The 23246-nt window shown below is 45.7% G+C and overlaps 1 protein-coding gene across 1 annotated transcript in view; it reads left to right on the forward strand.

Moving 5' to 3' along the window:
• Positions 1–23246, forward strand: part of LOC135056672 (alpha-2-macroglobulin-like) — a 258698-nt gene that overhangs the window by 61105 nt on the left and 174347 nt on the right. Inside the window, exons 9-11 of the mRNA XM_063962122.1 lie at positions 5885–5999; positions 7610–7719; positions 10635–10793. Of these exons, the coding sequence (XP_063818192.1) occupies positions 5885–5999; positions 7610–7719; positions 10635–10793 (384 nt within the window). The remainder of the gene's footprint in view (positions 1–5884; positions 6000–7609; positions 7720–10634; positions 10794–23246) is intronic.

The raw sequence follows: 23246 nt of genomic DNA on the forward strand, positions 1-23246 counted from the left end.
CTCAATAAACCACACTACTGGTTAAGTCACTGGGCAGCTCTTTGGGTTAGAAACATTCTGCCAGTGTGTACACTACTCTGCAATTACCACCACATGTACACTATTTTCAAGAAAGGGCCATGGTCTGACGTTTTGGGGCACATTCTGCTTAGAGAGTGATTTAATATGGGTACTCACTTTACAATGGTGTTTATATAGATTTGTAATATATTGACCATAATATTTTTGAGTTTATTTGTTTTCATTAGGGATTTCTAACACTTGGCTAGATGAAAATACAGCACATATTTTAGAAGCTACAGTACCATCCCAACAAATTACTCATCTACAAACAAAGACTGAACCGCATGGCAGGCGGGGTGGCCATCTGCTTTAAAAAAGCACTTAAACTTAGGGTCCAGCCAATGGAAATTTCTCATTCTTTTGGATATATCGCTGCCCTGAGTTCTACATGATTAGGTTTCAGAGTACTTCTGATCTATTGCCCCCCTGGAGATTTCTACAAGAAATTGCAGACACTGATGCTGGACAAGTTCTGCAGCATCAAAGATGGCTCATCCTGAAGGATTTCAATGCATGGGTTGATGATAAGCTCTCACACCTTGGTCAAGACCTTCTGTGGCAATGAATGATTTGGGCCTCACACAAGTCATTTCTTCTGCTACACTCTTGCTCTTGTCTTCCAGATAGGATTAGAAGTCTCTGACCTAAAAATAAACCCAGTCACATGGACGGACCACCACTCAATTTGGTTCTCAGTTGTAACCTCTCAAATTAGATCTTTGCCCATGGAGTGGACCAGGTATTATCCAAGAAGGAGAATGAGTCCCCAGGATCTTGCAGCAAATTTGGATCTCTCTATCATAAGGGGTGCCTGTAAAGATCATTATTCTTTAGTTCATTACTATAAAAGATATGTGACGATTGCACCTGATATTAATGCCCCTGTGCGCCAAGCTCATTGGTTTATCAACAGTGTTAATGAGCTCAAGAAAAGGGAGAGTTGACTTGAAAGATGATGGAGAAAGGCTAACCTGGAGGAGGATAAGTTAAAATGAATCAAACATATTAGAGTATATCTAGTCATAATCACCCATAAGAAAACAGAGTTCCTGTCAAATGAAATCACTGCACCAAACAATAGGCCAGCTAAGCTTTTCTGTACACTGGAGATGCTTTAAAAGCCAGCATGCTTGAAGCCCGATGAAACCATCTCCCAGTCAAAATGCAAATGAGCTTGCAAACTTTTTTGCAGCTAAAGTATCCTTCATCTGGGCTGGACTTTCCACAGTGCCAAAGGAATGACAAGTTTTCAAGCTGCATTTCTTCATGGACCAGCTTTGACCCAATGTACGTAAAAGACATTGCTGAAATTTCCCAATGTTGCATTCCACTACCTGTGTTATGGACTCTGCATAAACCAAGTTTCTAATAGGGTGTATGTACATAGTTGGCCCTGCATTTGCAAAAATCATTCAATGCTCTTTACAGACAGGCATTTTCCTAAACCCTAAAGAAGCAATTGTTATTATTCTTCTTAAAAAACCTAATTTAGATCCCGACTGCATGACCAACTACAGACCGGTATCAAACCGTTATTTCCTAAGAAAGGTTATTGAGAAAGTGATTGCAACTCAACTGGAAAACCACCTGGCAACCCATGATATTTATGATCCATTTCAGTAAGGATTCAGCAGAAGACACAGTAGTACAGAATCAACCCTGGTATGTGTGCTTACTGATCTTCTGATGGCAAGAGAGTTTCACCTGGAGTATACTCATCATCACCAGTGCCACTGCCATGTGGTGTTCCACAAGGTTCTATACTATCTACCATGCTTTTTGCAGTATACATGCTACCATTGGGTTATATAATCAGATGACATTGCCTGGTCTGTGCTATGCAGATGATACACAACTGTACCTGTCCTTTGATCTGGGTACTGAGAACCCAATAGCAACCCTAAATGGCTGTCTAGCTGAGCTCCAGGAGTGGATGAGTGCCAGTTGGCTTGCGACTGAATCCTGATAAAACAAAGGTCCTTATGATAGGACCTCAAAGGACAAGACTGCAGCATAGCCAACCAACTAGACCTATGCATGGGAGTTCAGGATTGCAAAACATTGATCATGTGCAGAATGTTGGTGTTGTCCTGGATGGTGGCTTGACACTTAAACATCAGGTATCAGTCACAATCAAACCCACAATCTTTCATTTGAGGAACATAGTCAGAATCAAGCACTTAATTCCTTCTGAGGATCTGCCAAAAAGTCATACATGCATTTGTTTCATCTCAGTTAGACTGCTGCAATGCCCTATAACCTTGGTCTCCCAGAAAGAGAATTGCATCACTTGCTGCTGGTACAAAATGCAGCTCTCAGACTGTTAACCAACCAGCCCCGCTCCAGCCACATTACACCCATTCTCTACTCCCTCCACTGGCTGCCTGTAACATGGCAATTCTAATGAGCGCCGGAAATTTTTCGGGTTTTGTGTTTTGGTTTTGGGTTCGGTTCCGCGGCCGTGTTTTGGGTTCGACTGCGTTTTGGCAAAACCTCACCGAATTTTTTTTGTCGGATTAGGGTGTGTTTTGGATTCGGGTGTTTTTTTCAAAAAAACCCTAAAAAACAGCTTAAATCATAGAATTTGGGGGTCATTTTGATCCCAAAGTATTATTAACCTCAAAAACCATAATTTACACTCATTTTCAGTCTATTCTGAATACCTCACACCTCACAATATTATTTTTAGTCCTAAAATTTGCACCGAGGTCGCTGTGTGAGTAAGATAAGCGACCCTAGTGGCCGACACAAACACCGGGCCCATCTAGGAGTGGCACTGCAGTGTCACGCAGGATGTCCCTTCCAAAAAACCCTCCCCAAACAGCACATGACGCAAAGAAAAAAAGAGGCGCAATGAGGTAGCTGTGTGAGTAAGATAAGCGACCCTAGTGGCCGACACAAACACCGGGCCCATCTAGGAGTGGCACTGCAGTGTCACGCAGGATGTCCCTTCCAAAAAACCCTCCCCAAACAGCACATGACGCAAAGAAAAAAAGAGGCGTAATGAGGTAGCTGACTGTGTGAGTAAGATAAGCGACCCTAGTGGCCGACACAAACACCGGGCCCATCTAGGAGTGGCACTGCAGTGTCACGCAGGATGGCCCTTCCAAAAAACCCTCCCCAAACAGCACATGACGCAAAGAAAAAGAAAAGAAAAAAGAGGTGCAAGATGGAATTGTCCTTGGTCCCTCCCACCCACCCTTATGTTGTATAAACAGGACATGCACACTTTAACCAACCCATCATTTCAGTGACAGGGTCTGCCACACGACTGTGACTGATATGACGGGTTGGTTTGGACCCCCCCCCCAAAAAGAAGCAATTAATCTCTCCTTGCACAAACTGGCTCTACAGAGGCAAGATGTCCACCTCATCATCATCCTCCGATATATCACCGTGTACATCCCCCTCCTCACAGATTATCAATTCGTCCCCACTGGAATCCACCATCTCAGCTCCCTGTGTACTTTGTGGAGGCAATTGCTGCTGGTCAATGTCTCCGCGGAGGAATTGATTATAATTCATTTTAATGAACATCATCTTCTCCACATTTTCTGGATGTAACCTCGTACGCCGATTGCTGACAAGGTGAGCGGCGGCACTAAACACTCTTTCGGAGTACACACTTGTGGGAGGGCAACTTAGGTAGAATAAAGCCAGAATAAAGCCAGAAAGAAAAAAAAAAACACGGGTAGGTGGTATACAATTATGGACGGACTGCCGAGTGCCGACACAGAGGTAGCTACAGCCGTGGACTACCGTACTGTACTGTGTCTGCTGCTAATATAGACTGGATGATAATGAGATGTAGTATGTATAAAGAAGAAAGAAAAAAAAAACCACGGGTAGGTGGTATACAATTATGGATGGACTGCCGAGTGCCGACACAGAGGTAGCTACAGCCGCGAACTACCGTACTGTGTCTGCTGCGACTGGATGATAAATAATGATATAAAAAATATATATATATCACTACTGCAGCCGGACAGGTATATATTATATAATGACGGACCTGCTGGACACTGTCTGTCAGCAGAATGAGTTTTTTATTTTATAGAATAAAAAAACACCACACAAGTCACACGACGTGTGTTTAACTTTTACAGGCAGACATTCACAATACAATATAGTATACTATATACTGGTGGTCAGGTCACTGGTCAGTCACACTGGCAGTGGCACTCCTGCAGAAAAAAAGTGTGCACTGTTTAATTTTAATATGTACTCCTGGCTCCTGCTATAACCTAACTGCTCCCCAGTCTCCCCCACAATTAAGCTGTGTGAGCACAGTCAGATATTATACATAGATGATGCAGCAGCACACTGGGCTGAGCACAGATATGGTATGTGACTGAGTCACTGTGTATCGTTTTTTCAGGCAGAGAACGGATTATATTAAATAATATAAAACTGCACTGGTGGTCACTGGTCAGTCACTAGTATAACTAACTAATACTATCAGCAAAATTCTGCACTCTCTGTCCGAGTACTCCTCCTAAGCTCCAGTAAATGAAGTGTCACTGTCTCACTCTGTCACTAGTATAACTAACTAATACTATCAGCAAAATTCTGCACTCTCTGTCTGAGTACTCCTCCTAAGCTCCAGTAAATGAAGTGTCACTGTCTCACTCTCACTCTCCTATCTATTTCTTCTCTAAACGGAGAGGACGCCAGCCACGTCCTCTCACTATAAATCTCAATGCACGTGTAAAATGGCGGCGACGCGCGGCTCCTTATATAGAATCCGAGTCTCGCGATAGAATCCGAGCCTCGCGAGAATCCGACAGCGTCATGATGACGTTCGGGCGCGCTCGGGTTAACCGAGCAAGGCGGGAAGATCCGAGTCGCTCGGATCCGTGTAAAAAAAGCTGAAGTTCGGGCGGGTTCGGATTCCGAGGAACCGAACCCGCTCATCTCTAAATTCTATGTCTAGTTTGGTGTACTAACTTTCAACATCCTATATAACCAGGGTCTAAGGTACCTGAAGCAGCTTCTGATTCCATACAGCCCTGCTTAATTTCTGCAATCTGTATATGAATGACTTTTAGCAGCACCTAGAATCTCCTGTAATTCATCCTGAGGTCGAGCTTTTTAGCCATGTGGCTCTGACTCTATGGAACTCACTTCCCTGCACATTTCCAGAGAACCCCACTCTAGAATCCTTCAAAAACAAACTCAAGACCTTCCTGTTTACTCAGTATTTCCTTAATCTCCCTTTAGTATATCCATGGTCTCTGTGTTTTATGAAAATCTTTTCTGTATTTCATTGTTTCTGTACTGCAATATGTTCAGTCTGTTAAGCGCTTTGAGATAGAATAAAAATAATAATAATAATAATTACTATTATTATTATTATTATTATCATTATTATGTGTACATACATATAAATTTTGAGTCTTGTCCTTTAGTGTCAAGCCATGTCAAGTTCTAAGTCAGCGGCAGTGCTTTAGAGGCAGCAGGACAGCCTCAAGCCAATATTCAACTCAAACCATCTTGACTATTGTAACTTCATTAGATATTCTCCAATTGAGTTTGACTTACAACTGATAAATGTATGTATGGTTCATCAAGATAATAAACAAAAACATTAATTTATAGTTGTTTAGCTTGTTTGAATAAATAACCAAGTTAACTTTTTTAGTAAGCTATGTTCATGCAGCCCTTAATATATACTGTGTGAATAATATATCACTGCAAACCTTGCCACAGATATTCATGGTATTTTGCAGCTGAATAAAAGCACAAAGCTTACTTTAACCTGGGAGTTGGAAATCATCTGTTTAATAAATTTTTCCTGAAATTGTTCTTCTCTCACTCTCAGTTGGATGAGTCGGGATGTCACAACCTAGAAGTTAAATCTGAGACTTTAAAATTGAACAACTCCAAGTATGAACAAACGTTAAGGGGAACGGCCTCTATTTTTGAAGAGGGAACAGGTAAGTTCATTATCAGTAATATAAGACATTTGTCCCTTGACACTTAAGCAGGAATGTACAGTACTGTGCGTTACATACTGTAGCAATCACTTCTGTTTCTCACCCAGAAAGGTTTGAAATGTTCAATGCACATTAGGTCAAATTTAGATGTGGACGGATGTGCAGCTTATTCTGCAAAGTACTGACGTTCGGTTCTTTGTGCATGAGCCGGACCTGTACTGCATATTTGCAGTACGAGGCTGCGACGTAGGATGCAGATTGGCAGCAGACTGTCAGTGATTGACAGTTTGCTTCCATTTGGGGATGGGGAGACGGCCTCTGTTTCCCAAAATGGCGGCGTGTTTCCGCCATTTTGGAGGAGTGATGAGGCCAGGATATCCGTCGGATGCTGAAGATTTCCTGGCCTCTTGGTTGGATCTACGGCGGCCCCATGGGTCACGTAGCCGGCCGATGATGTCACAGGTGATCCGATGCTGCGTCCTTTTCAAATCTGCTGCTAATTGGAGGTTCTGGAACTGGGATTTAAATTTTCACTAATATTAAAAGCAAAATCAGGAGTGGTTTGCATTAAATGTTAGAGCTGTTCTAAATTCTGCGCCCACAAATGCCAACAAGCTGTGGCATTGAATAGGTGCCACATATTAAATAGACTCGTTAGGTGTGTAAAATTATGCTTAGTTAGTAGAGGTTTGACTGCTATTTCATCTTACCGGGATACGGGCTACATGGTATACCATACTTGGTCAGAGAACTCCTCGGTAATATGCCTGTAATTTTCAGTAGTAGAGCATTATCGCACACTTATTTTCTTTAAGCAAAAAGTGGAGATCTAGCATGAAAATAACTCATAATAATACATCTCTCCGAAATACTGTACGTTGCCAGTTTTCATTTATCATATTAAAGGTGCGTACACACTAGGCGATGCGCTCAATAGCGATATTGCCTAGTGTTTTCCCTACCCTCTTGGGCGGCGATCTAGTGTGTACACACTGTGCGATATCGCTAACGATATCATTCAGTAACATCACGCAAGCTGTACATGCAGTTTTGGACGATAAGTCCAAATTGATCTACATGCACAGCTGACAGAGGGGAGCGCACACTGTTCATCATTTGTAGCGTACACACTAGGTGATATTACAAACAATATCATTCAGAAGGGTGAAAATGAGCTAAATTGTTTAAAATATCGCCTAGTGCAGTGGTTCTCAAACTTTTTTGAATCACAGCGCCCTGGAGTATCTATCAGAATTTTTTCTTGGCTCCCCTAGGCCAAAAGTTTCTTTTTGAGAAATTTAGAAAGAAATATTAAATTAAGTAAATTATGTTTATATGTCATCCTCAGGTTTAACTGTGTGGTGAGGGACAGGATTTGCTTCTGTTTGTCCACATATTTTATGATTGACAGTCACCAGCACTCGTTTTGCCTATTACTTTGACTGTAAATAATTTTAATTGGTCCTGGAGCACCAACCAAGGGCATAAGTGTTCCGAGGCGCACTTGCCTAGTGTGTTCACACCTTTAGTCTAGAACTGAGTTTTATGTTAATTGTTCTGCACTAATACAAATATGTGCTCACTCTTCCATATCAACATTCTTTTTGTAGAAATTGAGTTATCAACAACCAGTCAAACTTCTATATCAACTGTAATCAACAAGGTGACATTTGTTGATGCTGATAGTGCCTACAAGCCTGGGATCCCATACAAAGGACTGGTAAGTTATATGTCACTCTATCGGGTTGGGTACGGGATGCCGGTGCTTGGGATACGGGCAGTCAGAATACCAACAGTAGCATACCAAAGCTCAGAACCCAGACACTTGCTAGGTAAGTTTTCTAGTAAGTAACCCTCTTCCCCTGCCCCCTAACCCTCCACACCCCCACCCGCAGCCTGACCCTACCCACTCTTCTTCGTGCCTAACCTCAACCCTCCCCTCTGCAGCCTAACATTAACCGTACCCACTTAGTGCCTAACCCTAACCCTCCCTTTTTAGTGCCTAACCCTAAACCCCCCATGGCCTAACCCTAACCAGCCCCTGCAAATTTACGTTTGGGATGCCGACAGTCAGGATTCCGGCATTGGCATTTTGAGCGGTGTCGGAGTTCCGGCGCTTGTTTTCTGACCAGTGTTAGGATTCCAGCATCAGTATTTTGACTGCCGGCATCCTAAACGCCGGTATGCTGAATGCATCCCGGTTCCACAGATCTACCAAAAATGTCCTCCTACGTCTAAGCACATTAGATGCCATCCCGGCCCCTCAATAACCTACAGCACCGGTATTTATCTGCTACACCCTGACACTCACCTTGACCTCAAAATGACTCATCCAGCTGTTCGGTAATTCAAGAAACATATTGAGACTAACCATCTGCCTACTGTACATGGACTAGGCATTTTTACCTGTCATTTACTATCCTTCCAGATATTACTGTAGTTGCCAATAGGGTTCTAGATTTTAATTTTATTTTAATTACTAGAAGGTGTCTGCAGCAGCTAAGGAGCAGGTCAGTCTCCATATTTGCATATAGCAATAAAAAAATAAAAATAAATTAAAAGCAGTATCATATACTTTGAAGGACTGTATTAGAAGATATTTTTCACAGTAGCATAAAATAACCAAGTGTTGTATGATATGTTGTCAGTTATCATGTAAACGCTGACATATTGACATGTTAGAATGTCGACATAAGATGAATGTTGGCCCAACAATCGCTTACCTGCTCCCCAGTGGCTAAACCTGGATTATGAATCACGGTGGTCATGTGACTTCTGATGTAATTTCTGGATCAGACGTCCGATCTTTCAGCATTCCAATAAGTATTATTCTCCTTTCCCTAACACTAATCCCTATACCTAACCCTACCTGTACTTTCTAATCATAACCCCCCTTCTGCAGCCCAACCTTCCCTTAGTGCAGTATTGGACTGGGGCATGAGGGGCCCACAAGGGGAATTCAATGGTACAGTAGGTGCTCATGCTTAAGGGGCAGAGGCGGATTGGCCATAGGGTTTATAGGGAAGATCCCCGGTGGGCTGACGCACCCGCGGGGCCTGTTTTGTTTGTGGACTTGTGGTCCTTTTTATAGACATAATGAATAAGATGCTAAATAATTTGCATATATGAAAATTACTTTGCCACTTAGCCTGTGATTGCAGATGATCTAGTGTATGCTCTGTCTGCCTGCTTGGCTGACATATAAGATTGAGTGAATAGTGATTGGGATACGGTTGGTGTAATAAGCAAGAAAATATATCATTCTAAAGAATTATATAGTGTCCTAAATTCTGAAGGTGTATCATATAATGTGCTCATAACATTTAATTTTATTTCTTTTTAACTTCCCCCTTGATGCTGGACATGCCCACTATCTGGAAAGTCTTGGGGGGGAGGGTGCTGCTGCCATGGCCCATGACTAGACCTTACCCATGTGGGGCCACTACAAATTTTTCCAGGGCCGCCTTTTGTTCCCAATCCGCCCCTGTTAAGGGGTGTGGTCATCCACACCCCTTAAGAAGTAAATCAAGCACCTATGTTTATCAATGGTCCTGATAAATCAGGTTACATGTTTAATTCCATTATAACAATGTATATTTCCACTGCACAATCTGAATTCTGATCCCTAAAGGAGAGGGTGGGCCCATCAAGGATTTCCCCTGTACCCTTGTGAGCCAGTCAACCCTGCCATAGTGCTTAACCCTAATCCTTACACCTAACACTAACTCTCCTCTCTCGAGCCACCCTTGCAGTAATCTACCTTCTAATTATCTCCCTGTCATAACCCCTCCACCCCAGGAGTGGAATTCGGGGCCATGGCACCCCTAGGCACAACAGTAATGGCTGCTCCCTCTGTCTAATTTTATTATTTTCATTGATTGGTTATAAGCCATTATTGGATAATTGGTCATTTAATGTAATAATAAAAAAGCCATTATCTATGGCATTTGAATTTATTTTTAATTATGTATGCATATTTACTAAGTAGGAGAGCTTACAGGGGCAGTCCCACCATTTACAGTCAACGCAGGATGCCGTATGGTAAAGTATAGTGGAAATATTTAGCAGTTACAGATACATTTTGGTCTGACAGTACTAAAACAAGCATACAAGTGCCGCCTCCCAACAAGTGCCGCCTCTAGGCATGTGCCTCATGTGAAATTCACCACTGCTTCTCCCCATCTACAGTATTTGATAATGAGCTTGGATTCTATTTACTAAGCCTTAGATGGAGATAAAGTCAACAGAGATAAATGACCAGCTAATCCGCTCCTAACTGACATGTCACATGCTGGGTTTGAAAAATGACAGTTAGGAGCTGATTGGCTGGTACTTTCTCTCCGTTGGGTTTCTCTCCATCCAAGTCTTAGTAAATAGACCCTTTTGTCAATTTAATAAAATGCTCAACAAAGTGAAAACTAATAGAAAGTGACTAAATCCTCCTTTTACGTAGCTTAAAAAGTTTGTGTCATATATTACTTGCAGTAACAGAGATGCCTAAACCTAATGTGGAAATGTCATACGTAATCTGCATGGTCATTAATGAAAATACAGTATATACAATATGCATTGTCTATGCACGTGTGAAAGTGCTCTCATGTGGTTGTGATCATTTCTCGTTATGTGTGATTTCAGATAAAGGTGGTGGATGCTGGTGACAGTCCAAAAGGCGGCGTTACAGTCTATCTCCGAAATCAATTTGCTTCAATAAACCAGACCTTGGTGACAAATGAGAATGGTCAGGTCGCCTTTACACTGAACACTAAAAACTGGAATACAACTGTATTTCTGACGGTATGAACAAGTCAGTTTGTGTGCAGATAGATGTGTGTGCAGGTCTCCAAAGACACTTTTTTGTGGGCCTCCTAAAAGAACATTTGAAAAATATACTTCCATTCTAAAGCTATATTCCATTTTATAGCAATCTAAGGAAATTAATTTGTCAGTTAGCTTGGCATAGCACTATGCAGCCAGTAGCACTACTGTAGAGCTGCTCAGAATGTCAAAGGGATGCTGCGGGAAGTGCTCTGCTTTACAGAGCCATTGGCCTTGCCCCTAGGTGTGACATCACAGGTTAAGGGGGTGGGGTCAGCACAGGGTTCACTGTGGCCCTGTTACTGTGCTTATAGTAATATCCTGCCAGGTGGCATATTCAGCTGGCATGACTTACATGATCATGCAGGATGTAGTTGGCATCCCGACGTACATGGAATCCTGAATTCTGATGCCGGAATCCCGAATGTATGTTTGCCAGGGGAGCGGTAGGGTTAGGCTGCCAGAGGGAGTGAGAGGGTTAAGGTTAGGCTGTGGGAGGGGAGGGTTAGGCTGCAGAAGTATGGCTAGGGTTAGGCTGTAAAGAAAGAAAGCTTGGGACTTCATTTCTGTAGTGATTGAGTTTTGCCAGGACACTTTCTGTTGCGGGTACACTGGGCTCCACAAGGAATGGACAATGGGGTGTAGAGTAGGATCTTGATCCGAGGCACCAACAGGCTCAAAGCTTTGACTGTTCCCAGAATGCATAGCGCCGTCTCCCATATCACACCGCCTACCTGCACAGGACCTCAGTTTTGTAGTTGGTGCTGCAGTAGCTCCAGGCAGCCCCATGAAGAGCTTTTTTTCTGAGGAAAAAAGTGAAGACTTCAAGGGCAATAGCAGTGTTACATGTCAGTGGACATTCACGGCTGCAGCTCCGGCTCTCCCCAGCGGCGCTGTACACTCCCGAGCCCTGGTTGCCAGGTAACTGCAGCAGGAGGCTCCGGTTTTCTTCTTGTCAGGCACACACGACGGGGGCTCTCCGGGATCGCGTGGCCGCGCTTCGGGGGGTGGTAAGTGGGTCCCGCTTGCGGGACCCGGTCTTTATCGCGATCTGGCTCGGTCAGTGGGAGGCGGGCGCTGGCGGTGGACACTGTGGCAGTACAGGCGATCCCACTAGATCACCAGGGCATAGGACAGGTCAGGTTTTCTCTATAAACCATTTTATTAGAGCCCGCAGTACCCGGTGGTTTTGCCAGCAGGGGGATAGAGCTTGTACCTGAAGCCCCTCCCCCAGCCCCAGGGCGCCATTTTCTGCAAATGTTCCCGCCCTGGAGCTGCATATCTGTCTCTCCCTCACTCCCTGGCAGTGTCTGCGGCGCCATTATCCCTCAGCTCACTGTTCCTGGGAATGCTTGGGCAAATCCTCCTATGTAAAGCCGCCTGGTTGCCAGTGCTGTGATTTTACAAGACACTTAAGTATTCTACCTGCCTTTTTAGTCAGTGTTAGTTAAGAAAGAGTGCATTTAGTCAGGGTTTCCTAGTACAATTACCCTGTGATATACATCCAGTTCTAACTGTGTACTGTTATATCTATTGTTATTTAGCTGTGTAAGCTAGTCCAGTGCAGTATTATTGTTAGTAATAACCTCTGCATTGTACAAACTGTGACTATTTGTGTGTGCATTTGATAGCTGAGTGGTGTCCATTTCGTGTCTTTCACTCAACCTGCTATCCCTATATTCTATAACCTGAGGGGGCTTGGTGCGTCAGGTTTTATCTGATATAGGATTTTTACAAAGATATACTGTATTATGTATTTTTCTCTGTGATTTAGTCACCATATCTCTCCTTTATCTCTGCTGGTGCTGACTACACTGCGCAGGGGTTTGGGCTAGAAGTATTGTGCTGCTGACAAATTGTACTGTGTTACCTGATACTGCAAGTTATATCACGTCTGCTTCTGAGGGTAACGGTTCTGGGGCTGAACACACTGTTTGTGTTGCTGAAGCCGCAGATACCTATGTGGAGAATATAGCAGCTTTGGGCTCTGGTTCTGGGGGCTCCTTGCCCCCCAGTGGGACGGTGGCAACGGGGGCAAATAATGACCAGCCGTGGGCCGCTTTTTCCACGCTTCTGCATACACTAGTTCATAAACTATCACCCCCTATGGGACCCCCAATGCCGGTACAACCGTTTGTGGTTCCTGCAGCTAACCCGCCGTGGGCGGACGATTTATCTGCTCAATTAAAGAAGTTGAACCAGTCCCTGATTACTAAAAAGTCTGACCGTCGCGCGCCTACGTCCAAGGGGTCCTTTAAGCGAGCGCTTGTCTCCTCACAATCCACTGCTGTCACTGACACCTCATCGGATGAAGATGGCACTTACACTGACCCCACAGGTTCTGACTCAGATACGGCTGATGGGGAGGGTGGTTCACATGTGGATGTTCATGATCTTTTGGAGGCTATTAAGTTAATTTTACAGATTACGGATGATCCCGAGCCAATCGTCCCTCCTAAGAAACCAGATAGGTTCAAGCGTCAGAAGGTGATTAAACAAGTTTTACCTCACTCTGACCACCTAATTGATATACGTTAGGAACCCTAGGAAAACCCGGGTACGAACTTTGTGCTTCAAAAGAAGATGCTGGCTCGCTATCCCCTCGCGCCAGAGCTGTCTAAGAATTGGGAAACGCCTCCTCCAGTGGACTCACATGTGGCTAGGATGGTGGTTTTCTCAGCTCTACCGGTCACCACCGTCACGTCTCTAAAAGAGCCTATGGATAAACGTGTGGAGGGTTGTCTGAAAGCGATTTACACCCTCACGGGTGCTGCACAAAGGCCCACTATTGCAGCTACTTGGGCTGCAGAGGCCATTGAAGCATGGGCCTTGGCGTTAGATGTTGAAATCTCCTCTGACCATGCTAGACAATGCTTGTCTTATATTGTCAAAGCTTCTCGTTATATTAAAGAGGCGGCTTCTGATGCTGGTATCCTGGCAGCCAAGGCCTCTACTACGTCAGTCCTGGCTCGCCGGATATTGTGGCTGAGATCCTGGTCTGTGGATCTGGACTCTAGAAAAACCCTGGAGGTACTCCCTTTTAAGGGAAATATTCTGTTTGGGGAGGACTTGAATAAGATAGTGGCTGACTTGGCTACTGCCAAAACTGCCTGTCTGCCAAGTACTGCTCCTTCGGCGTCGAAGGCTAAAGGTACTTCTTTTCGCCCCTTTCGTCCATCAGGTAAAGCAAAAGGTCAGGCATACAACAAGCAGGCCCGCACTTCCAAACCTGGTAAGCCTAAGCCCAAAAGAGCCTGGGCGGCCCATCATCCAGCTTCCAAGACAGATAAGCCTGCCGCATGATGGGGCGGGCCTCCCTCTGGGGGATCCCAGGGTGGGGGGCAGGCTTCTAGGGTATACCCAGGAATGGTTGAAGACCACTTTAGATGCCTGGGTACGTGAAGTCGTCACACGAGGTTACGCCATAGCCTTCAAAAACCGACTCATCGATTTTGCCAGACAGATGTCCCGTTGGACAAGACAAAGGCAAACACTCTACATTCGGTGGTACAGACCCTCCTTGATACAGGTGTCGTAGTACAGGTGCCCCTTGCTCAGAGGGGCCGGGGGTACTATTCTCTGCTGTTTCTAGTCCCGAAACCAAATGGGTCCTCCCGGCCCATTCTCAACCTCAAGGCATTGAACAGGTTTGTGAAGGTTTCCAAGTTCCGGATGGAAACCCTTCGCTGTATAGTTCTGGCCTTGGAACCTGGGGACTTCATGGTCTCCCTGGATATACAGGATGCTTACCTGCATATTCCTATAGCAGTGTCTCATCAGCAATACCTGAGATTTGTGATTGGCAACTGCCATTACCAGTTTCGGGCGTTACCTTTTGGTTTAACAATGGCTCCGCGAGTCTTTACAAAAGTCATTACGGTGATGACGGTGGTACTCCGCCGTCAAGGGGTCAGGATACTGCCATATTTGGACGACTTGTTAATCCTGGCAAATTCCCCAGAACTTCTCCTGCGTCATCTAGATGTGACAGTCCGGTTTCTGCAAGCCCACGGGTGGCTCATTAACTGGAAGAAGTCATCCCTGATCCCTGCTCAGAGCATGGTGCATCTGGGAGCACGATTGGACACTCACAACCAGCGGTTCTTTCTGTTTTAGGAGAAAGCCCTGAAACTTCGTTGCTTCCTATCTCGTCCGCAAGTGACGATACATTCGGCAATGCAGGTGCTGGGCCTCATGGTGTCAGCATTCGACATGGTGGAGTACGCTCAATTTCACTCTCGCCCTCTCCAGAGGCTGATTCTAGCCAAATGGGATGGCCTGCCTCACCGGATCCGGTCTCAAATGATCTCATTGACTCCGGAGGTCCGTCTGTTGCTGCTCTGGTGGCTCCGGGACCAACAACTGTGCAGGGGCCGTCCGTTCTGGATATCCAGCTGGGTCCTGTTGATGACAGATGCCAGTCTAAGAGGTTGGGGTGCGGTGCTGGAGAAACACTCCCTCCAGGGGCAGTGGACCAAGGAGGAGTCCCTCCTCTCGATCAATATTCTGGAGTTGCGGGCAGTCTTCAATGTCTTGAACCTAGCCCAGCATTTAATTCAGAACCGTCCTGTTCAAGTACAGTCGGACAATGCCACCACAGTGGCTTACATAAATCATCAAGGCGGCACTCGAAGCCGCCTAGCAATGAAGGAAGTCTCACGGATTCTACAGTGGGCAGAACGCCATCTACCGGCCATATCGGCAATATTCATTCCGGGAGTCCTGAATTGGGAAGCGGACTTTCTCAGTCGTCAGGACATACATGCCAGTGAGTGGGGCCTCCATCCAGAAGTGTTTCAACTCCTAGTGGAAAGGTGGGGCCTTCCAGACATAGATCTGATGGTGTCTCGACACAATCACAAGGTTCCAGTCTTCGGAGCAAGGACAAAGGAACCTCAAGCAGCATTCGTGGATGCGCTGGCGGTACCGTGGAGGTTTCGGCTGCCGTACGTGTTCCCTCCGGTGTCACTCCTGCCCAGGGTAATTCGGAAGTTCAAGCAAAAAAAAGGAATTCTGCTTCTCGTAGCTCCAGCTTGGCCCAGACGGCGCTGGTTCTCAGACCTGCAAGGCCTATCGTCAGAGCGTCCAATTCTACTTCTACAATGCCCAGACCTCCTCGTTCAGGGCCCCTGTGTCTACCAGGACCTAGCCCGGATGTCTTTGACGGCGTGGCTCTTGAAGCTTCCATCTTAAGGGCTAAAGGGTTTTCTGAGGTGGTCATTCAAACTATGTTGCGGGCCCGGAAACCAGCTTAGGCTCGGATTTACTATAGGGTCTGGCATTCTTACTTTGTTTGGTGCGCATTTAACGATTATGACGCTTCCAAGTTTAGTATAGCCAAGTTGCTGGCTTTTCTTCAGCAGGGCCTGGACTTGGGCCTGCATCTGGCCTCCGTCAAGGTTCAACTATCTGCCTTGTCGGTGTGGTTTCAGAGAAAAATTGCGACCTTACCTGATGTGCATACCTTTACTCAGGGCGTGTTGCGTATCCAGACTCCCTATGTCCCGCCTGTGGCTCCTTAGGACTTGTCGGTGGTTTTGGAGGCGTTACAAGAGTTTCCGTTTGAACCTCTTGGTTCAGCTGACCTTAAGTGGCTTTCCCTTAAAGTGGTGTTTCTGCTGGCTATTGCTTCAGCTAGACGTGTGTCGGATTTGGGTGCTTTGTCCTGTAGCTCCCCATATCTGATTTTTTACCGTGACTGGGCGGTTCTTAGGACTCGTCCCGGCTATCTACCTAAGGTGGTTTCTTCGTTCCACCTTAACCAGGAGATTGTAGTTCCGGCACTTGTTTCTCCTGATCTGTCCCCCAAAGAGCGGTCTTTGGATGTGGTAAGGGCTCTCCGTATCTATGTGAAGAGAACTGCTCCTATTAGGAAATCTGATTCTCTTTTTGTTGTGTTTGGGTTTCACAAACGTGGCTGGCCTGCTCACAAGCAAACTCTGGCCAGATGGATTAGAATGGTGATTGCACATGCTTATGTGAAGGCTGGTCTCTTTGCTCCTGATCACATTAAGGCCCATTCTACATGGTCTGTTGGACCTTCTTGGGCGGCCCAACGTGGTGCGACCTTGAACAATTGTGCAAGGCGGCTACGTGGTCCTCTGTGAACACATTCATAAGGTTCTATGCCTTCGATACTGCCGCTTCCCAGGATGCTTCCTTTGGACGCCGGGTTCTTGTGCCCGCTACAGTGCGTCCCCTCCCATAAGGAACTGCTTTAGGACATCCCCATTGTCCATTCCTTGTGGAGCCCAGTGTACCCCGCAGCAGAAAACGAGTTTTATGGTAAGAACTTACCTTTGTTAAAACTCTTTCTGCGAGGTACACTGGGATCCACAAGGCGCCCACCCTGACGCACTTAGCTTCTTTGGGTTGGTATGGCATTAGCCGCTGACACGTCTCCTGTCGTGAGAATGCGGTATTGTGGCTACTAACCGTTGTCGTCTCTTTTCCTGCTACTGCATTGGACTGGTTAACTAAAAACTGAGGTTCTGTGCAGGGAGGTGGGGTGATATAGGAGGCGGCGCTATGGCATTCTGGGAGCAGTCAAAGCTTTGAGCCTGTTGGTGCCTCGGATCAAGATCCTACTCTACACCCCATTGTCCATTCCTTGTGGACCCCAGTGTACCTCGCAGAAAAAGTTTTAACAAAGGTAAGTTCTTACCATAAAACTCGTTTTACCAAGCATGTGCACCAACAAAATTAGCTCTTTTACTGTAAATCCCAAATCATGGAACTAAAGGTCACAGTGGGCATGCCAAACTGTTTCCATGATAATGGAAACAAATTGTGCTTTCTTAATTGTAACACAATAAAAGCAGGAAAATAGGTCTGGTTTGGGCGCGAATCTGTGAAGGACCGCGCCTGAAGACTCACGGCTTCCCCCCTCACTACTTACCCTTCTCCCCAGCTAGTTTCTGTTGCAGTGAACACATCACTGGGCCCTCGGTGCCTGCCTTGTGGGGCGGCGTCCTCATCACCGCTGCTCGAGTGTCCGGCTGTGGAGCATTGGGGCTGGGCTCCAGGGACCTGCACTGTCGGCGGAGGATATCCACTTCGTAACACCACACTTGGGCCTCCCGCCCCGTACAGAGCTGCTACTGGCAGGTGAACCTCCCTGCCTCCCCTCGCTGTGACTTGGTGCGCGGTGTGGGCCGTTTCTTGGACGCCGGCCTGGCTGCTTCCTGACGCGGCAGATCATCCTGAGGCCACTGTCTTCCGCCTGACCCCGTACCGCTGTGGGTGCCCACGGGGATTGCCGTGGCTGCCAATTACCGCTGTTACGAGCCCCCCAGGCTGTGACTGCTGCTGCCCGCCCGGACCCATGCCCTGGTGGATGTTCGCGGGAGCCGGCGGGAGTGTGCGCCTGCCGTGCGGCTGTATGTCCACCCGAATGTGCCCCTGACTGCTCCGGTGCCCTCTCTGGGCCTACTTTGCTGTGACGGATCGCCCCTGCGGCTGGCGCCTGGGAGACCTTGGGACTGCACCTCTTGGGACCTTCGGTGGCTGATGTTCCTAGGGATGACCTTGCCTGCTGCTGCTGCAGCTTGCCAGCTGGGCCCTGTCAGGTACTAACACTGTTTGTCCCCCCCATTGCCTCTTTACTAACACTTCCCTCCTTCTTCTTCTATATTGCCCCTCACTTGATACCGTCCCCCCTTCTGTGTGAACCTTCCCCCCCTACCCTGCAATACATCCCTGTCCCCTTTACCAAAGTTACCCTCACTTATTCCTCTCCTTCCTCCTCCCTCCTCGAGTGCCTCATCCATATTAATGAAAGGAACTGGTTTGCTGAGATATCGAGATCCTTATTGGAGTTCCTATCGTTCCTTCTGTGGTTACATAGCACCGGCTGGTGCAGTGCTGGGACATTTCGCTTTTAAAAGAGGACTCTAGATATCACTCCCCCTGATTGCCGTGACTAGGCTCTCTCTGCTGTATAAAGGAAACGTATTGCTGGACTCTACGTTAGGGGTCATGCAGCTTGTATACTGCTGCAACTGAGGGAATAGTGCCACAGAGTGATTGTATTCTTTTTCTATGTTTCTTTGATCGCTTTAGATATATAATCTGCTCTGCTGGCTCCTGAGACAACCTTTATGTACCGTTTGTTATTTTGCTTATATGGCATTATGTGACGTTTGTTATTTTTGCTCAGAATCTCTATTCTGTATTGCTTGACATACTATATTGTTTCTAGATATAAGTTTCTACCACAGCCGAGCATTACTACAGTTTGTTGCCGGGGCTGTTGTATGGGCCTTCTTACAGGTTGCGATATGCTTTAGACACTAAGAGATGGTTTAACACATCCGCCCGAGCTTTATATGTAATCACCTGTGTTTTTCTTTTTTGTTACTACTCTTAACTGTGGGAACTTTGTTTGTGGGGGACGTTGATTGTTCCGCATTTCACTCTCCGGGGTATGGACAAATACCTCGACAAAACCATGCCTCCGAAACAATCCAACGCCTCAAACAAAGCAGGGAAGGGAAAAGAAGCCCCCTCCAAATCGGGTCCACCATCCCCGGTTGGACATGGGTCAGAATCACCCAACCCACCTAGTGATAAAACTCCCCCCTCTGACGGCAAAAGAGATTTCTGATTTTCTTATGCCCTTGCTTGATAAGTGATTTGATGACCTACAGGCCCGATTAGAAACGGGTTTGGCTCGCATAGATTCTCATGCAACGCGTCTTACTGCATTGGAAATGAGATTGGGGGACACTGAGGACTTGGTCCAATCCTGTCAGGAGGGGATATCATCCCAACATAAATATATACAACAACTGCAGGATAAGAAAAAATGGTTTACCACCCTTTATCTTAAGGCGCTTCTTAATAGATCGTCAGATAGATGTTCACCCTCAATGTTTATAGGGATGATTACCCTTTAAGAGATGGAACATAACACAAACATAGCGTAATACTGTAACTACAATGTAATGCACAATATATGGATATAGGTCCAGACTCGTACCAAATGAGGTGGTCTACTTGATAGTAGACAAAATTCGCTTTTTAAGGAGCGGATCACCGACTTGGAGGTATTCTGAGCCTACTTGCTGTATAGGAATATTTCCTTATTCAACCGATTTGACATGTGTGAAGGAAATAACACTGGGATAGTGTATTACCATTAAAAATTTATTTCCACAAACAACATATATTGTCTAAAAGATGGGTTCTCACCAGACTGAGTGGTCTACCAAGGTAGACAAAAGCATTTGGTATTAGATAACTGCCAGGCGTCCCTAGGAGTGATCAATTAGGATCCTGGGAGGATAAATACTTAGGGCTTACTGCTACCATCTACACCTTGAGGAAGATAACCATTGTTATTGAAATGCGTCGGTGAGGGTAGCAGGACTCCGGTGGACTTCTTGCCTGGCTGAGGACGATCACATCCCTATAAACATTGAGGGTGAACATCTATCTGACGATCTATTAAGAAGCGCCTTAAGATAAAGGGTGGTAAACCATTTTTTCCAGTTCATGTTTGTAAAGTATTGGTGATACTTTAACCACCATTTGTGTTGGCTGCTGAGCGCACTGATTGTTATCAATTATTTATACAAGAACTGCAGGATAAGGTTGAGGACCTGGAGAATAGATCTCGTAGGCATAACCTTCGATTTATAGGCATACCGGAGTCCTTGACGGGCCAGGACCTCTCCTCCTATCTTTCTATTGACCTCCCAAACTCCTTGGGGATCATGGAGGATATGGAAATCCCCCACCTCGAAAGAGTTCATAGACTGGGGACGCTGCAAGATGGGACGCGGCAGCGCTCCCGCCCGGTCATAGCTCGCTACCTAGACTATAGGGCTAAAGAACAGGTCCTTACAGCTTATCGTAAAACTAGAGAATTGTTGGTCAAGGGTCACAAGATCCTGATATTCCAGGATTTCTCGGCTGCAGTGGCTCAGAAAAGAAAGGAATTCTCTGCCGTTTGCTCTCATTTACATAGTAACAATATCATATTTGCCTTGCTATACCCAGCCAAACTGCGGGTCTCAGAGAATGGTACATAACTGTTTTACACAGACCCATAAGTGGCGAGAACTCACTTCTTGACTCGCAAATACCCTTCAAAATCTCCTGCTATTTAATGTACTCGCTACAGAGATGCTATGGGTTAACTGTTTTAGGTACTCCCGCCTCGGGCGGATGTGTGTTCGCCTATTACTTGTTTTTTTTCTTTATTTTTTTTCTTCTCTCTTAGCTTATAGTCTTTACTGTAATTCCCTATAAGCATCTATTTATACTACCTTAGTAATTGTTTTGTTAATATTTTGTGTGCGCACCACTAGACCTAGTTGGTGCTCACCATGTTTTTGGTTGTTAGGAAAATGTTAGAAAATAGAGTTATGAGTCATTATGGTTCACTAATGTTATCTCAAATCTTAAGACTGTGCTATATTTCTCATGTTGCGCTGATGTTGATGCTGTTGAAGCCACTGCTTGCTAAGCAACCTTGGGTTGGGGGGGAGCCGCCCTGTCTGCCTGAATTTATTGCCTACCTGTCAAGTTTCTCAATGCCCTGTGGGGATTGGGTAGCCATGCCATCAGTAATTTCTACCTCTTCTGAGGTAATTCCCCCGAAACCGATACAGTTTGTTTCTTGGAATGTAGGGGGACTTAATTCCCCAGTCAAGAGACGACGTGTGGTCACGCACCTTAAACGCATTCACCCGGATGTGATTTTCTTACAGGAAACACACTGGCGGGCGGGTGAGGAAAATGTATTAAAAGCACCATGGCTTGGCTCTTGTGTCACTGCCCCTTTTCGCACAAAAGCCAGAGGGGTAGCCATACTTTTTAAAAAAAAACTCCCGGTTACTATTTTGACAGAAATCATTGATCCCGAAGGCAGATATATCATTATGGACATAGAGCTTTTTCATGCCAAATATACCCTTGTCAACTTATACGCCCCGAATGTTAATACACACACATTTATTCAGGACTTTGCCCACATTCTTCTTAGCAGAACTAACTACTCCCTAATAGTGGGTGGGGATTATAACATGGTGGACGATCCTACAGTTGACAGATCACCGACTATGTCAAGAACCACTGACTCTCAGAGCAGACACCTGTTGACATTTCGAGACTCCCTAGACCTCTCTGACCCTTGGAGATTGCTGCATCCAACTGACAGGACGCACACCCATTTATCGTTGGCACACGGAACTCTGTCTCGTATTGACAGGTTCTTCATTGCCGATGACCTAATGCCCCAGATCGCTGGGGTGGATATACTCGATATATTGATCTCTGATCATGTCCCCGTCACGTTAGCGCTGACCCATCCCCACATGCATTTGACAGATCGCATTTAGCGATTCCCACAATACCTGGCAGACTCGGAAGACTTCAAACTATACCTAACAAATCATTGGACCAATTACGTAGATGACAATATAGAATACTGGGACAAACCCGAAATCTTTTGGAATGCCTCAAAGGCCGTGATGAGGGGTCACATTATCAGTTATGTTGCTCGGAAAAAGAGAGATTCCAAATTGGAATACACTACGTTAAAAACAACCATGACTAGGGCCTTCCGACTGTATACTTCCAACCCAACAGAGACTACTCTTGACGAATACAAGCAGGCTAGACGCCTACTTGAAACCCATTTAGCTACCCAGGCAAGGAATTCCTTAGATTTCACCAAAAATAAATATTACAGATGGGGCAATAAGGCAGGTAGATTATTGGTGGTCATTTCTAGACCCCCTCAGAAACGACATGTTATAACCACTATACACCACCCCAGAACGGGTCGGGTAATCTCTAAATCTCAGGAAATAGTAGAACAATTTCAATCCTATTTCCAGTCTTTGATTCAGTCAACTCACATAGACACAGATATACAAACACAGTTGCTTACGGATGCAGTATTGCTCCCCCTGACCACAGACCAGAGAGAAGCTCTTGTGGGTCCAATAACGGCGGAGGAAATTAACACTGCTATCTCCAATTTGCCGCACGGCAAATCTCCAGGCCCGGATGGCTTTTCGGGTGATTATTACCGCATGCTGCAGACCCACATTGTCCCCTCATTATTGGAACTGTTTCATGCAATACATGAGAGGAGCTCTCCATCCCCGCTTTTTAATGAAGCCTTTATTACACTTATCCCTAAACCGGGTAGGGACACCAATTTCCTTTCCTCCTACAGACCAATTAGTCTCCTAAATGTGGATTACAAACTTCTAGCCAAGATCATGGCAACGCGGCTCCAATCTATTCTCCCTGATATCCTCACCATGACACAAATGGGTTTTGTAACTGGTAGACATGCGGTTAAGGCTATCCGCACAGCTCTGGCGGCGGTGGCGGCGTCCCAGGCTCCATGCACAGACTCAAACATGCTTCTTAGCCTCGATGCTAATAAGGCCTTTGATATGGTATTATGGCCAC

Source organism: Pseudophryne corroboree, chromosome 3, assembly GCF_028390025.1.
Source record: "Pseudophryne corroboree isolate aPseCor3 chromosome 3, aPseCor3.hap2, whole genome shotgun sequence".
Lineage (NCBI taxonomy): Eukaryota > Metazoa > Chordata > Amphibia > Anura > Myobatrachidae > Pseudophryne > Pseudophryne corroboree.